Below are 16,888 nucleotides of genomic sequence, written 5' to 3'. Positions count from 1 at the left end.
AAGAGGACCTGAGTTCAGATCTCATAGTAACTCCAGCGCTGGATGGGTCAGAGATGGGAGGATTGTTGAGGCTCGCCAGCCAGAAAAATCTAGCCTGAAAAAAATGTTGGGCTCAAGGTTCAGTGAGAGACCATGTCTTAAGGGAATAAAGTGAAGCACAGAGAAAGACAGATGACCTCTGCGGGGCGGTGGTGGCGCATGCCTTTATCCCAGCACTTGGGAGGCAGAGCCAAGCGAATCTCTGTGATTTCGAGGCCAGCCTGGTCTACAGAGTGAGTTCCAGGAAAGGCGTAAAGCTACACAGAGAAACCCTGTCTTGAAAAACCAAAAAAAAAAAAAAAAAACCCCCCCAAAAAAACAAACAAACAAACAAAAAAAAACCCCAAAAAACAGATGACCTCATCTGGACTGAGTGTGTGTGTATATGCGTGAGCACGCATGCATTCGTGCATGTGTGTCGCGCGCGCGCACACACACACACACACACACACACACAGAACCTAGACTACACAGTGAGACTATATCTCAAGAAAGAAAGAAAGAAAGAAAGAAAGAAAGAAAGAAAGAAAGAAAGAAAGAAAGAAAGAAGGAAGGAAGGAAAGAAGAGAAAATTTCAAAGCACTAAGTTTGACGTTCTCAGAGGAATCTTGTCTAAGAGTGAAGCAGGTTTCTGGAAACCTAGACTGAACTCCTGTATCCAGACATGCCTGCAGCCAGCCATTTTGAATCAATGGCGTGAACCAATAAATCCCATGTGATGCTTCACCAACGCCAGGTGGCTATCGCCACTTCCTTCTGAAGTCTTATTCACTCACCCTTGTCTCCAAAAGAAAACAAACCCAGGCTGGGTGGAGTGTTGCATGCCTGGAATAGCAGCATTCTCAAGGTGGAGACAGGAAGGGGAGGTGAGTGTGAATGACACCTGTTATCTTCTCAAGGGGGGTCACCTTGGCCTCCAGGCTAGCCTAGGATACATATAAATTCCAAAGACTGTCTGGGCTTCAGAGTAAAAATCCCACCTCCAATAACACACAGAAAACAGACTCATCTGCTCATTCAGCCAGCCAGTGTTTATTAGACATACGCTGGGTGATGATGGGGACCCCACAATGACCACAGCAGAATGTGTCCCTCCTCTTTCAGCAATCTAGGTCTATTAGAGCTTATACAAGCTATTGGGCAACAACGACTACACCTGCAAGAAGTTCTGGAAGCCACAGAGAGGTGCATGATGGGTTGTCAGGAACAGTGGAAGGGCCTCCGAGGACAGGACATTTTGTTGTCCCTAGGAAGGTGAACCAGATCTGCCAAGTGAAACAGGGCCTGGGGTCCAGGCACACAAAAGCAGGCCCTGGGGTCCAGGCACACAAAAGCAGGCCCTGGGGTCCAGGCACACAAAAGCAGGGCCCGGGGTCCAGGCACACAAAAGCAGGGTCCGGGGTCCAGGCACACAAAAGCAGGCCCTGGGGTCCAGGCTCACAAAAGCAGGACCGGGTTCAGGCACACAAAAGCAGGGCCGGGTTCAGGCACACAAAAGCAGGCCCTGGGGTCCAGGCACACAAAAGCAGGGCCTGGGGCACAGCTAGGGTCCAGGGCAGCTCCTGCACCAACAAAAAGGCTTGGTATTGCAAGAAGGAAAAATGGAGGGAGTGGGCAGGGGCGAGTTTGGCTGAGGTACACGGGGTTGGGGTGGGGAGGAGCTTGAGGCTGAGAGGCAGGATCTTCAGGCAGAGGTGAACACATGGCCTCCCCTTCATCTTCAGAGTGTGGTGTAGAAATACATGGCTATCAGCATCACAGGGAGCTAGGTGGGCAAATGATGAGATTGGGTAATCTAGTCCAAACCCACTTGCCCCCCCCCAAGCCCACACCCACACCCCTGGACACCCGCAGGTCCCTCCTCCACAGCCCACAGGTGCCTCCTCTCTCACTGTCCACATCAAGATGGCGAAGCCGAACCACGATATGCCCCATGTGTAGCTGTCAATGGCATGGCCGATGTGCTCGAAGCAGCCCTGGAGAGAGAGACAACAGAGGGTCACCCAGTGGCAGGGTGGCAGGCATGTGTGTAAGGCCTGGCTCCAGCAACTGATGACACTCCTGTTGCTGCTCTCAATCCCAGCCAGCTGCAGACACCAGGTCTGAATCAGAGTATCTGTGCCTCCTGCTGACTCATACGAAGAGCTGGGAGGGCCAGGGAGAAGGGACAGGAAGAGAAGGCCAGGGAGGAGAGGCTGGAAGACAGATGAACAGACAGACAGTAGAAGGGGGAAAGGGGGAAACAGAGCAGATGGATAGACAGACACAGGCAAAGGGACGCACCTTGGTAAACAAGTAGTCCATGTGGCCCACTCGGCAGCCTTCTTCATTGATGGGGATGAAGTTCCCTGTCCGTCGGCAGCACAGAGGGGGCCAGGGGAATTCCACTTCTGGAGTGGCTGCCCGGAAGGCTGATGTGTAATTCACCCAGTCCATGGGGCCAGATGTGCCACAGCATTCTTGCTGTAGGAAGAGCCAGGTTTAGGCTGGGGCTGAGGTCACACAGTTAAAGAGAGGCAATGGACATTTGGCACAGCTGGACCCCACTTGTTAGAGTCCTAGACTCTCTCTCTCTCTCTCTCTCTCTCTCTCTCTCTCTCTCTCTCTCTCTCTCTCTCTCTCTCTCTCTCTGTGTGTGTGTGTGTGTGTGTGTGTGTGTGTGTGTGTGTGTGTGTGTGTGTGTGTGTGAAGGCTGATAGATTTGGCCCAAGCCTACATTCATTTCCTTTTAAAATTCTTTGGTTGATAACTGGGCTATCAAAATGACACCAAACACTAAGTGGGGCGGGAGATAGCCCAGAATTTAAAACCACCTGATGCTTTTCAAGAGGATCCAAGTTCAGTTCCCAGCATCCATGTTAGATGGCTCACAACTACCTGTAATTCTAGTTCCAGAGGATTCCATGTCCTCTTCTGACCTCTGTGGGCACCCACACACACGTCTGGACATACACACAGACACACATATGCACATAAAAAAATTAAATCAGATCTTACAAAAGGCAGATTTATGGCTTTTTCAGCCCACTAAGTAGTTTGTTGTTGTTTTGGGGACAGGGTCTCACTATGTAACCTAAACTGGTGGCAGCCTGCCTCAGCCTCCCCAAGTGCTAGAATTCTAGGGGTTTACCACAATGCCCAGCTCAAATGGGTATTTAATCAGAAGCCCTTGGATGGGCACCCCTAACATGGTGCAGTTTCTGGGCCACTGCATGACTTGGCCTGAGCTAGGATTCAACAGCTGCTTCCTCCTCCTCCTCCTCTACTTCCCTTTCCCCTTCTCCTTCTTTTTCTTCTGCAATATTATGTTGGATGCATTAAGAGTCCGGCTTCTGAGCTAGCTACGGGTGTACTGTGTCTCAGACCTGGAATCCTAGAACTGGGAAGCAGAAGCAGAAGGCATGAGGATTTCAAAGTCATCTTTGGGTGTATAAAGAGCTCAACACCAGCCTGGACTTCAAGAATCTCTTTGTTGTTGTTGTTGTTTGGTTTTTCGAGACAGGGTTTCTCTGTGTAGCCCCGGCAGCCCTGGAACCCACTCTATAGATCAGGCTGGCCTCAAACTCACAAGATCTACCCACTGGGATTAAGGCGTGTGCCACCTGTTTGGTTGGAGCCACCAGCTCGCCCCTGCAGGTTCCAGGAAGCCCCATTCCTGTCTCTCTCTCAGAGAGTCTCCGAACAAAGGAAAGGTGCCACAAAGCCTAGTTCTACATTCTTGATGACTATTGCTCCCCTGATGCTACCCGCCTAAGCACTCAGCTTTTGACCGTACTTGGCCACAAATCCAGCTCGTGGTGGACATGTCATCACCCCTCACCTACAATCTAGAAAACATCCCGCCTTAGCTGGAGCACTCAAACTCTCTGGCCTCAACCTCTGGACCAGAGAACCTGCCCCAGTTGCTTTGCCCTCAAACGCCTGTTGTTACACTTTTTCAATTCGACTTGCTCTGTCTTACTGCATCAGCAGAGAAACATTATCAGAGGACAGAAAACCTATTGCCACCATTCTGGACTTGACCTGTGTCTTAAAAATGAGTGGTAGGCAAGGTTGGAGAAATGACTCAGAGGTTAAGAGCACAGGCTGCTCTTGCAGAGGAAATGGGTTCAGTTTCCATCATCCACATTAAGTGGCTCACAACTGCCTTGTGACTCCAGCTCCAGGGGATCTGATACCCTCTTCTGGCCATTGTGGGCACTGCATACACAGACAGCATGAGAAACACTCATACACACAAAATCGAAAAAATAAAATTTCCTTTTTTCTATTTTTAGTGTGTGTCTCTGTGGTTTGCATGTTTTTGCACGTGTGTGGTTTGCACATGTGTGCACATGTATGTGGAGGCCTGAAGTTGATGGAAAGAAGCATCCTTGGATGACTCTTCCATCTCATTTACTGAGGCAGTGTATCTCATTCAGACCCAGAGCTTACCAACATGGCTAGTCTAGCTAGCCAGCTTGCTCTGTGGTGTCCCCTGCCTCCACCTTCTGAGACTGGAATTACATCCTCAGCCTGCTTTATCTGGGTTTCGGGCGATCTGATTCTGACCTTCTCACTTGTAGAACAAGCACCTAACCACTGAGCCATCTCCCCAACCTGTAACACATACATATTCTTTAAAAATATAATAAAGGAGCTCATCGTGGGGGAACAGGGCTGTAATTCTAGCTACTCAGGAGACTGAGACAGGATCACAAGTTCAAGGCCTGCCTGGGCTACATAGTGAATTAAAGGGTAGCCTGGGTAACTTATGGCAACCCTATCTCACTCAAAAAGTTAAAGAAAAAAAAAAAAAAAAAGAGGGCTGGGAAGTAGAGTAACAAATAGCTAAGTGGTAGAGCCCTTTCCTTGAATTAGGAAGTCCTGGGTTTGGTCCCCAGCAACACACACACACACACACACACACACACACACACACACACACACTGCCAAACGAGAGTTTTGTGAGGCAGAGACAGAGCAGCAGGCTCAAGGTCAGCCTGGCTTACACACTAAAGGTCACTATCGCCATCATCCACTGTCAGTGTCTCAACGCGGGCAGCCCTGCCACCTACCAACCTGGTGACCCCCAGAAAGTCTGTTGTCTACAAAACCATAGTGACCAAAAGCTCTCCTGCCCCACCTGGGTCCCCCAAGCGGATGTCCTCAACACAGTCACTCTGCTGTCCCTGGGAGGTGATCACAGAGCCCAACCCACCTCAATCATGACCCGGTCCCAGAGGCGGGTAAGCTCCTGGCCCTGGTCGCTGTCTGCACTGTAGAAGGTCAACATTTGCTTGGTGATCAGGGATGGGTTGGACACCATCTGAGGAGGGAGGACAGGGAAGAGCAGGAGCCAGCTGGATAGGGATGGAGGTCCACTCCTCTCTACCCTCCCAACTCTAGGGATGCCCCCCCATCCGCCCCCGGCCTCCACTTGGCTCACATAGTCACGGTGGGTGTAGGATGTGATGCAAGAGGCACATTCGAAGATGTAGACGATGAGCATCAGCAACAGGTACTGCGGAGAGAACGGAGGCAGCCCATGGCAGAGGCCAGCTGGAGGCCATGCCTAAGAGCCTCGGCCAAAGGGCCAAAACGGAGGTGACAGGGTCTCATTATGTAGACTTCCCTTGTTAGCATGGAAATCACTACATACAGAGCTGGTTTCAAGTTCATAGAAATATGCCCCACCCCCTCCTGCCACCAAGAGATGGAATTAAGGGTGTGTCATAATACACAGCCCCAGACAGAACTTTTGTTCAGGGGAGAGTGCTACCTAGCATGTATAAGACTCTGGGTTCCCTCTCCAGCAGTGTACACACACACACACACACACACACACACACACACACACACACACACACACCAAAACAAAACACAAAATAAAAAACAAACAAACAAAAAACACAGAGGGACTAATTTTGAAAAAGTAGTGTGTGAGGTGGAAGATTAAAAACTTGAGACCAAGCTGGTCAGTGGTGGTGCACGCCTTAAATCCCAGTGCTAGGAAGGCAGAAGCAGGTGGATCCCTGAGTTCGAGGCCAGCCTGGTTTACAGAGTGAGTTCCAGGACAGCCAGGGCTACACAGAGAAACCCAATCTCCAAAACCAAAAAGTAAAATAAAAAACAAAAGCAAAGAAGCTGTTCTCAAGGTATCAGCATTTCAGCTCACACAGGGCACTGGAGATATAAAGGATTAAGGAGAATGTTTTGCAGTGTGCCATGGCCTAGAGGGCAAAAGGCATTGAAAGGTCAATATAACTCAGCAGTAGATTACTTGCCTAGAATCCATCAGTGACGGGCTGGGTGCTTGTCTAGTACACCCAAAGCCTGGGTTCCTTCCTCAGAAAGGCACAGTGTCTTTATATGTCACATAAAAAATATACTCAGATATTTATAGACGAATACCTGGACATCTAGATTATGCTTCAAAATCCTTTGGGGAGGGGCTGAGAAGTGGCTCAGGAGCTGAGAGAGCAGCGCACAGGGAGGCCCTGAGTAAAGCCCCTGCACCCACATCAGGAGGCTCACACCACCAGTAACTTTAGTTCCAGGGGGACCTACTGCCCTCTTACGGCCTTCACGTGCACCTGCACTCACGTGCACCTGCACTCACGTGCACACACCCACAGACATATACACATATAGTTTAAAAAATATGAGCCCGGTGTAGTGGTGCACACTTCTAATCCCAGCACTCGGGAGGCAGAGGCAGAAGGATCTCTGAGTTCAAGGCCAAACTGGTCTACAGAGTGAGTTCTAGGACAGTCACAGCTACACAATAAGGAAAAAAATGAGGAGAAAGACAAGTCAGACATATTTTTAAAAAGTTAGAGGCCAGGCATGATGGTGCATGCCTTTAATTCCCGAACTTGGGAGGCAGAGGCAGGAGGATTTTTGTGAGTTTGAGGCTGGGCTGGTCAACACAGCAAGCTCCAGGACAGCCAGGACTCCATAGAGAGACCTTGTCTCAAAAGAATCAACAAACAAAAACAGTAGCTAGGTTGACTTCCAGGCTTTGATCAAACTGTTATGTCAGAAAGCTAAATATGTGATTGGAGGGTGGGGAGAAGGGACGGGAACAATGAGAGAGGGGCTGGGTGTGGCAGTGCACACCTGCAGTCTCAGCACTTAGGCAGAAGCAGCAGGTATCTGTGGGTAGCTTGGTCCACACAGTGAGTTCCAGGCCTGGCCGAGCTACATAGTGAGACCCTGTGTCAGGAGAGGGGGATGGGGGATAGAAGGGGGAGGAAGTATCGAGGAAGTCCTTCCACTAACAGCCCCATCTTATACATAATAAAGGCAAACTCTCCTAAGCCGGTCCCTCCAGGCCCCACCTGTACTGTTTTCTGACTGCCGGATAGATGGCTGCCCGCTCCGACCACAGGGCCTTTGCTCATGCTGCTCTTGAGTGCACACTGAGCTCACTGCCCCTCACCTGCTTTTCTCTGCTGCTGCTGCTGCTGCTGCTGCTGCATGTGGGTTTTCCTCACCCTACCCAGGCTCCGTTGTTTCCCCAGATCAAGGGTGTTTTCGCTGTGCTTCTTGTCCAGTAAACACTTATTGACTACATAAAGTTCCTGGGAGCCTAAAGGACCCTCCCTAGCAGAGGAAGCACCCAGCTGCTTGCACGGGACATCTGTTCTTCCCAACACCTGGGAGAGGCAGTGGCTCCCCTCTTGGAGCTTCCATTTCTCTCTCTGGTAAATGAGCTTAAAAGCACAATTTCGTATGGCTTCTGGGAAGACCGAGAGAGCCCATGGCCTAAACTGCTTGCTATAAGGTCGGGGGCAGAAGATGTGGCAGGGATTAAAAGTGTGGGCTTCCTGGGGGTGTCGGTTCAGGCTTGGTTTACACAGTAAATTCAAGGTCAACCAAAGCAGAGTGAGACCCCGTCTTAAAACAAAACAAAAAGACGATGGACTTATGAGATGTGGAGGAACACACCTCTAATCCAAGCACTTAAGAGGCTGAGGCAGGAGGACTGCGAGTTCGAGGGCAGCTGGGGCTACATAGGGAAACTCTGTCTTAAAAATATAAAAGCAGAGGCTGGAGAGACGGCTTAGTGAAAGCCATGTGCTGCTCTTGCAGAGGTCCTGAGTTCATTTCCCAGCACCCCCATCAGCATCCCACAGCCACCTCTAACTCCAGCGTCAGGGGATCCAACTCCCTCTTCTGGTTTCCTTGGACAGCTGAGCAAGTGTGCCACACACATGCACACTCACACAATAATAAAACACAAGAAATCTTGGGGCTGGAGAGATGGCTCACAGGTTAAGAGCACTGGCTGATACTGAGTTCAATTCCCACAACCACATGGTGGCTCAAAATACTCTGTAATGAGGTCTGGTGCCCTCTTCTGGCGTGCAGGTGTACATGCAGAGCACTCATACATAAAAAAATATAAATAAATAAATAAATAAATAAATAAATAAATAAATAAATAAATAAAATAGAATAAATCTTAAACAGGAACTAGAATTGAGTCAAGAGCTGGTTTGTTCTGGTGTAACTGAGCTGTGTGGTCCTGCATGGGTGACTTCCTCTCCCTGAATCTGTTCCAATTTTCTGTCAAACAGTGTAGAGGTGATGACATTTCATCATAGGCCACGTGACATATTTGAACTAATCTGTGTAAAGTGTTCAGCTCCGGTTATATATTGCATGGTTGTTAAATGATAGCTGTGTTATTACATTTCGTTGTTATTGCAGCTCAGGACCACAGACCTTGGAGACCAAACAGCTGGGTTTCAATTCTCACTATATTATTGGGAATTCTTCTGTACAATGAGGGTGATGGTGGAAACTAAGTTATGGGGCCAGGGCATGGTGAATGAGATGGTGTTGTGAGGTCCTAAGTGAGGTGCCATGCAGGAGTCACACTCATGGCCCCTGCTGTCGCCCGTGACTGTGATAACCACTTCCACCATCCCCAGCCTGGGATCTCACCGCGAGGATCATGGACCGACGGCGGCAGAGTGCAGCTCCTACACCAAAGCTGGCCACCACGAAGAAAGAGAAGCCGCAGAAGATGGCAATCCAGGCGCCAGCGAAGACATCATCCTTGCCTGAGACGCCCATCAGTGGGTACACACGGTACTGGTCAGCTGTCACCCACACTGTCTCGGCAAACAGGGCCAGGCCTGACAACTGGACAGGAAAGGTTAGGGAAGTATGCCTGGGGCCAGCAGTTGGGGTGTGAGTCTCCAAAAGCACTTCTTTCCTGGTCCAGAACCTCCCCGTGCCCTTGGGGTAAAGTGGGCTTGGAAGGGAGGCTAGCCACATCTTTATGAGCAGGGATGGGGTAGGAAGAAGCCAAGACGGAAGAAACAGGTCCAGCTAGAACCTCAGCCCCCACATCCCAGGTGCCAGTGGCTTCAAAGATAAAAGGAGATGATGCCACATGCCAGGCTTGGCAAGCAGGGTGGACATAGGAAGCTGCCCTAGTGGCCCGCTGTGCTTTGTGGTGTGGTCCCTAGGACAGGATTGGACAGGTGGGCAGAACTGTATGCCACCTGTGTCAATCCCTCAGTCGGTCAGTTCATCCAACAGGTGCTATGTCCCAGGCTAGGCCAGAGCCATCTCAGGCTTTTTCTCTGCAGCACCATGACAAGGGGAGTGGAGGCCACATGGCAGATGCCTGGAGCCTGGCATTCTGTGGTCTCCTATGGAGCAGCCTAGAGGCCATGGGAGCTACTGAAGGGCATATAGCGGTGAGCCACACTGGAACAAGAAAATAGACTGTTTCTGACTGCTGTGTTTGCTTAAAGAAATACCAGAAAGACTAGGGAATGTCTCTCAGCTGGCAGAGGGCTTCTCTAGCATGCAGAAAAGCCCTGTACCCAGTTGCCAGCCTTATAGAAACTGGGCCTGCTGGTACATTCCTGTAAGCTCAGTAGAGGCAGGAGGATCCAAAGTTCAAGTCTATCCTTAGCTGCATAGGGAGTTTGAGGCCAGGCTAGACTACATGAGAGACCTTCTCTCAAAAATAACAAAAAAAGGGGCTGGAGAGACAGCTCAGGGGTTAAGAGCACTGCCTGCTCTTCCAGAGGTTCTGAGTTCAATTCCCAGCAACCACATGATGGCTCACAACCATCTGTAATGAGATCTGGTGCCTTCTTCTGGTGTGCAGGCATATATGCAGACAGAACACTGTATACATAATAAATAAATAAATAAATAAATCTTTAAAAAATAACAAAAAGGAAACAAAGATCTGGTAACTACAGGGTTGCCGTGGGGACAAAGAATTAAAACCTCTGTCATCTATAAAGCTAGGCATGGTGGATGGCACAGGCCTTTTATCCCAGCACCTGGGGGGCAGAGCAGAGGCTGATGGGCATGTGAGTTCTGATATATGGAGAAACCCAGTCTTGAAAAACCAAAAAAAAAAAAAAAAAAAAAAAAAAAGAAGAAGAGAAGGAAAGAGGAAAAAGGAGAAGGAAGACAACTTCTCTGTGGGTAGGCTTTTGTTTGTCGTTTTGGTTTTTTGAGACAAGCTCTCAGGATGTAGCCCAGGGTGGCCTGGATTTACTGTGTAGCCCAGGGTGGCCTACCCTCCTATTGCAGCTGCCTCAATACTAGAGGTGTATCGATCACACTGGGCTATCTGTGGATATTTGTGATGGTGATAAAAGCTAACAATGTTTTGTTTTGTTTTTTGAGACAGGGTTTCTTTATGTAACAGCCCTGGCTGTCCTGGATCTCGCTCTGTAGACCATACTGGCCTCAAACTCACAGAGATTCACCTGCCTCTGCCTCCTGAGTGCTGGGATTAAGGTGTGAGCCACCACCACCTGGCAAAAAGCTAATACTTGTAATGGATTACTGTGCACTGAGTGTGTGATAATCAGTATTGTTACTAGCTGTGGTATCCGACTATTCAGGACCATGCAAATAATATACCACTTGCTGCAGGCCACAAAAATATATGAAGCAGGAATTCAGCTGATTATGACAAAGCTATACCTGGAAGAATTAAGAACTCTTCCAGAGGTTGAGGCCAAGGCTCAAGGAGTCTTGGTGATACTGGCTTTGGATTATTAGCCATTTCCTGCTATGAATTTCTCGTGTGCTATTGCAGCTTTCCCATCATCCATTGGGCACAATTTCCCCTCTACAATGAAAGTATTTGTGTAACTTTCTCCAACCGTGCTACACCAGACACAGTCAGAATCCCGAATTTCAGGCCCCTCTGTAATTATTGCCATTAGCAGCATCCGGCCAGGACCATCCTCGGATGGAGGAAAGTATCTTATCTGAGATACCTCACAGATTCTTGAAGAACAGAGTTAAGCATCCAGACTATCTGTCTGAGAAGGCCTGGCGGATGTGCTAATCAAGCTTAACTTTCCTCTTCCCGAAGTCTTATCTCTAGTTTTAGATCTACCTTTAGCAACTAACTCAGAACTAAAGGGTTTCTACTTACAGGTACGGTACGTCAGGCTATGACTCAGTGTGCCCAGCCAGCGAGGCACTCCCCCACCCTGCCAGAAGACCGCAGGAGCTGGGATAGCTTGGACAGATAAGGGGACCAAAGGAAAAGAGAAGGCAGTTTTATTTTCACCCATGACCTAGTGACTTATAGGTTCTATAGGTCTCAACTAACCACTTCTAAGAACACAGTTTGAGCGCATAAACCCCTTTGCTTAGATACTAACTGAATTTAGCCTCAGTTGATTAATTTCCCATTAGTCACTTCCCTTTTGGGCTGCAGATGATGGCTGGCAAGTACTGCTCTTTGTGTGGATCTTATTGCCCCTCCTTTTGACCCTGAGGGAATTCAAGCCTGGTGACCTTGCCTCAGCCAGAGCATTGCTGTTGTGTGGGTATATAACTGTAAACCTCAGAGACTTGACAGAACTAGATTGAAGGACTAGAAGAGAGAACTAGAAGGACGAGATGGAAGATGAGGAAGAGCCAGATGGGGAAGAACTAGGTGGGTAAGAACGAGATGAGAAAGACCAAGATTGGGCAGAACTAAGATGAAGGAGTTAAAACAGTCTTAGAGGGAACAGCAGAAAGATGTACAGAGAATCAGGCAAGAGAGGAGCTAAGTGTGAGAGCAGAAAAGAAGCTGTGTGGAGAGAGAACTGACTCCGAAGAACAAAGCGTATGGACTAAAGAATTTCGTGTGCGTAGCTTTCCTTAACCACGTAGACAGACTCCAGTCTAAAACCATTAGTCCAGGAACTCATTGTAGGCTCAGGCATCCTTGCTGTGGCTCTTGCTAGGGTGAGAAAGCTGGGGTCACAGAGGTGCTACTGAGGGCGACAAGCCCCACACCCACTAGAGCCTGCCGGGCCAAAGCAATGCAAAAGCATCACGTGGTTTTCACTGTTTGAGAGCCAACACTGAGGGCTGAAGAGGCAGCTGGTAGTTAGGAGTGCTTACTGCTCTTCCTGAGGACTGAGTCTGGTCCCCAGAAGCCACATCAGGTGGCTCTCAACCAGCTGGAACTCCAGCTCCAGGGAAATCCAATGCTCCCTCTGGCCCCTAAGGACGCTTGCACTCACCTGCACCCACACACATATATATTCACATTTATTTATTTATTTTGAGATGAGGTCTCTCTGTGTAGCCCTGGCTAGCATGGAACTCATTACATAGACCAGGTTGGCCTTGAACTCACAGAGATCTGCCTGCCTCAGCCTCTCCAGTGCTGGGACTAAAGACATGGGACACCACAATGGCTAGCTACACATACTTTAAAAATAAAAATCTTGAGGTGGTGGGGAGTAAATTGAGAAAGTTAGGTAAAGGGGTGCTGAATATGACTAAAACACACCGTATGAAACTCTCAACCAATAAAAAAAATAAAAAAAATCTTGGCTAGACATGGTGGTGCATACCCCTAACCCCAGAGGTAAGTAGATCTGTGAGTTCAAGGCCAGCCTGGTCTACATAGGAATACCCTAAAAAATAAAAGAGACAATTATCTCTGGATGTGGTACATGTCTTTATCCCAGCACTCAGGAGGCAGAGGCAGGTGGATCTCTAGGAGTTGGAGGCTAGCATAGTCTACTTAGCAAGGTCCAGGCCAGCCAGGGCTACATAGTGAGACCCTGTCTCAAAAAACTGAAAGCAGTCCCTCTGTGAAAATCGCTACCATGTGTTTAAAAATATTTATTATTTATTGCGTGTGGGTGTGCATAAGAAAGAGTGCAATTCCTTGAGTGTGGTGGTCAAGGGGTTGGGGATTTAGCTCAGTGGTAGAGTGCTTGCCTAGCAAGCGCAAGGCCCTGGGTTCAGTCCTCAGCTCTGGAAAAAAAAAAAAAAAAAAAAAAAAGACAGAGAGCATCTTGTGGCAGTCAGTTTCCTCCTTCCCATGGGTCCCAGGAATTGAACTCAGGTCCTCAGGCTTAGCCACTGAGTTGTTTCAAATGCTGCATGATTTTTACGGCACAAAACTTAATGTAAATTTTGTTTGTGGTTCCACATTCAGTGCGAGCAGACCTGGAACTAGCTGCCTCCAACAAGTGCCCAAGGTGGGGAAGGAAGAAAGGGGAGGGGACGAGCCTTGTTCTTCCTGGGTGTTACGGTTTTGTTTTGCTGTGACTGAGTCTTGCTGTGTAGCCCTGGCTAACTTGGAACTCCCTACATAGGCCAGGCTGGCTTTGCATTTATAGCCATCCTCCACCTCTGCCTCCTCAGTGCTGGGATTAAAAGTGTGGGCCACCCCACCCAGCCAGAATGGTTTGTTTTTAAAGATTCGGTCTCCTGCAGCCCAGGCAGGTCTTCAAATCTCTATGTAGCTGAAGCTGGCCATGAACTCTCTCTCTATGCACTTCCCAAGTGCTAGGATCACAGGTGTGCATCACACCCAGCTGCTTGAGCTCGCCCTCCCTCCCTCCCTCCCCCCTCCCTCTCTCCTCTCTTGGAACATAGTTTCACACTCTGATCTAGGTTGCCCTCGAACTCCCAGCAGCTCTCTGGTCTCATCCTTCCAAATGCTAGGATTACAGGTGTGTACCACCATTCCTGTCTATCAAGCATTTTTCACAAATTGTGGATGAATCTCCGAGAGCCGCAAGGGTTCAGTTACTGACAAGGAAGACTGTGAGGACAGGTTCCTCCCACCCTCTCTCCGGGTGCAAGGTCAGGTAGCTGGGTTCCCTCCAGGCTGCAGGGACTAGAAACTACAGCAGATAGACTTAGGTCCTCATCCCCACCTCAGGTTTCGGGTTGTCACACCCCCCACTCCCATGCTCCCCAGAACTGGGGCCTCACCAGAATAATGATGTTGCCTACAACCAGCAGCCCCACCACCACAGGAGACCCCTTCTCTTCCTCTGTTGCTGCAGAAGACATCTTCCTGCTGGGGAAAAGGAGCAGGAATGAGACAGGACAGAAGTTAGGAGGGAGACCCAGCAGACCCTCTTCTCCACTCCACACTCTGTCCATCAGGCGATGCTCACTTGCTGCAGAGCCCAGGCCGAGACCCACATGCCCAGAGTCCCAGAGCCTGGCAGTGAACCTTCTATGGAATAAGGAAGTTGGACTCTTACTGGGCACTTGTTGCTCTCAGTTCCCATGCCCTGTCAATTCCCAGAACCCCCTCCTCACCTTCAGTGCAGAAACCTCTCTGGCCAGCCCCACCCACAGCAGCTCCCTATATAAGCCCAAACCCCGCCTTGAGCCAGTCTCCGAGGAGGTGGGGACAGGGGTTGAGCAGGCTGACCATGATGGGAAGATAGATTTTATGAACTCCCTGACACTTGAGTGATTTACAGACCTGAAATTCAGGATTGTGCTCATGACCGGCCACTGGGGCAAGGGAACATATGTGCCCAGGGCCTCTAGTTCCCAGGCTGCCGTGATGCAGGGGTGGGGGTAGGGGACAAGCTAACCGCTCGATGTGCCACCCTTATCTAGGGGTGACATGGGCTTTCCTGGGAGCAGGGGTCAGATCCATGACAGATCCTCCTGGGAATCCCAGATCAGAATACTGTCTTCTGCAGCTTCCTGAGGCCAGGAGCCCAGAGGGAGGACCAGAGAGAGACCCCCACAGCAGAGGAGCAGGGAGCAGGCCCAAGGCAGGGCAGTGGCAGGGACTGGAGAGGAAAGGCATTGGTTTGGGCTGCAGCAGCAGCAGCAAAGAGGATGATGGTGTTGGACATAGCTTGAGGGGTTTTGAGACAGGTGTGTATACATGAAGAGGGAGGAAGGAATGTACTAGAAGAAGGAAGGGGACATATGCAATGGGCTTGGTGGGACACACACACTTCTTCAGGCTGAAGAACAGAAAGGATCTAAATTCAAGACAGACAGAGTAGTGCACACCTGTAATTGTAATCCCAGTAGTGGGGAGATACAGGCAAGGAGGATTATGGGTTCAAGACCATCCTGAGCTTCATAGGCAAAGGGGTTGGGGGGAGGGACAGAGAAGGGGAGAAAGAGAGGAGGAAGAGGAGGAGGAGGAGGAGGAGGAGGAGAAGGAGGAGGAGGAGGAGGAGGAGGAGGAGGGAAGGCAGAAAGGAAGGGAAGGGGAAACAAAAGAAAGAAACAAATCTAGCTTAAATCCTGCTATCTCCTAGTGCCGCGCGACTATGCGCACACCTGCACTGTGTGTGACCGGGTCAGGGTTCCCAGTTGGCCGCGTCCGGTAAAGCGCCGGAGGTTCGGCGCGGTCTCTCTGATGGCACCCCCTGGTGGTCGCTTGAAGCAAGGACCCTGCCCCAGAATTTTTCCAGAGTTTTTGTTGAGTTTTCTCGGCCGGCAGTTGCTTCCCTACTGCAGGAGAAGCGGGCACACCATCGGCGCTTAAAATTCCCGTGTGAAGACAGGGGGTTAGCCGAGAGCGGAGACCGGGTCAGGAGAATCTCAAGTTCAGGATCACTCCGTTATTTGGCTAGTTATACGGCCAGCTTGTGTTACAGAAGATCCTGCCTCGGCGCATGCCATTAATCCCGACAGAGGCAGGAGGATGGATCTCTGTGAGTTCGAGGCCAGCCTGGTCTACAGAGCGAGATCCAGGACAGGCACCAAAACTACACGGAGAAACTCTGTGTCGAAAAACAAAAACAAACAGAAAAATTTTTATTTTATGTTCATTGCCTGAATGTATGTCTGTGTGAGGGTGTCAGAGCCCCTGGAACTGGAGTTAAAGACAGGTGTGAGCTGTCATGTGGGTGCTGGGAATTGAATCTGGGTCCTTTGGAAGAGTAGATAGGGCTCTTAACCTCTGAACCATCTCTCCAGTCCCAAAATTGTTATGTTGCCAAATCCATCATGTATGGCTTTGAAAGTCTTTTTTTTTTTTTTTTTTTTTTTTTTTTTTTTTTTTTTTTTTTTTTCCCAAGTGCTGGGATTAAAGGCGTGCGCCATCACTGCCTGGTAGTTTTTTGTTTTAATTAAATTGTATTTACTTATTTTGTGTGTGTGTCCATTGTGCGTATGTGGGGCTGAGAGGACATGTGGGTCTCATGGTTCAGCAGGTAAAGGTACTTGCCACCAAGCCTGATGACCGGAATTCTATCCTTTGGACTCTTATGGTGGGAGAGAACTGACTCCTGCCAACTGTCATCTGATTTCTACCCTCAGGCTAGGGCACATGCACCCCTAATATTCACGCATGTACACACAGACACACAAAGTAAGTGTAATAAAACATACTGGCTAGGCACTGGTGGCACACACCTTTAATCCCAGCACTCGGGAGGCAGAGCCAGGCGGATCTCTGTGAGTTCGAGGCCAGCCTGGACTACAGAGTGAGTTCCAGGACAGGCACCAAAACTACACAGAGAAACCCTGTCTCGAAAAACCAAAAAAAGAAAAAATAAATAAAAATAAAAACAAAACCCTAGAGCACAGGGCTGGAGAGGTGGCTCAGCAGTTTAGAGCACTTATTGACTTACTGCTCTTG

At 49.4% G+C, this 16,888-nt stretch overlaps 1 protein-coding gene across 1 annotated transcript; it reads right to left on the bottom strand.

The window, feature by feature from the left end:
* Positions 1-1,706: 1,706 nt before the first annotated feature.
* Upk1a (uroplakin 1A) lies at positions 1,707-14,338 on the bottom strand. Its single transcript, XM_059275972.1, has 7 exons — positions 14,254-14,338; positions 8,974-9,174; positions 5,468-5,542; positions 5,240-5,347; positions 2,323-2,502; positions 1,932-2,015; positions 1,707-1,804 (listed from the first exon to the last, which is right to left on the bottom strand). The coding sequence occupies exons 1-7, from the start codon at positions 14,332-14,334 to the stop codon at positions 1,760-1,762; spliced, it is 774 nt and encodes a 257-aa protein (XP_059131955.1). The 5' UTR covers positions 14,335-14,338; the 3' UTR covers positions 1,707-1,759.
* Positions 14,339-16,888: the final 2,550 nt, after the last annotated feature.

Source organism: Peromyscus eremicus, chromosome 1 (assembly GCF_949786415.1).
Source record: "Peromyscus eremicus chromosome 1, PerEre_H2_v1, whole genome shotgun sequence".
In the NCBI taxonomy this organism is placed as follows: domain Eukaryota; kingdom Metazoa; phylum Chordata; class Mammalia; order Rodentia; family Cricetidae; genus Peromyscus; species Peromyscus eremicus.
The sequence above is the reverse complement of the archived record's forward strand: the minus strand, read 5'-3'. Positions and strand labels throughout refer to the sequence as shown.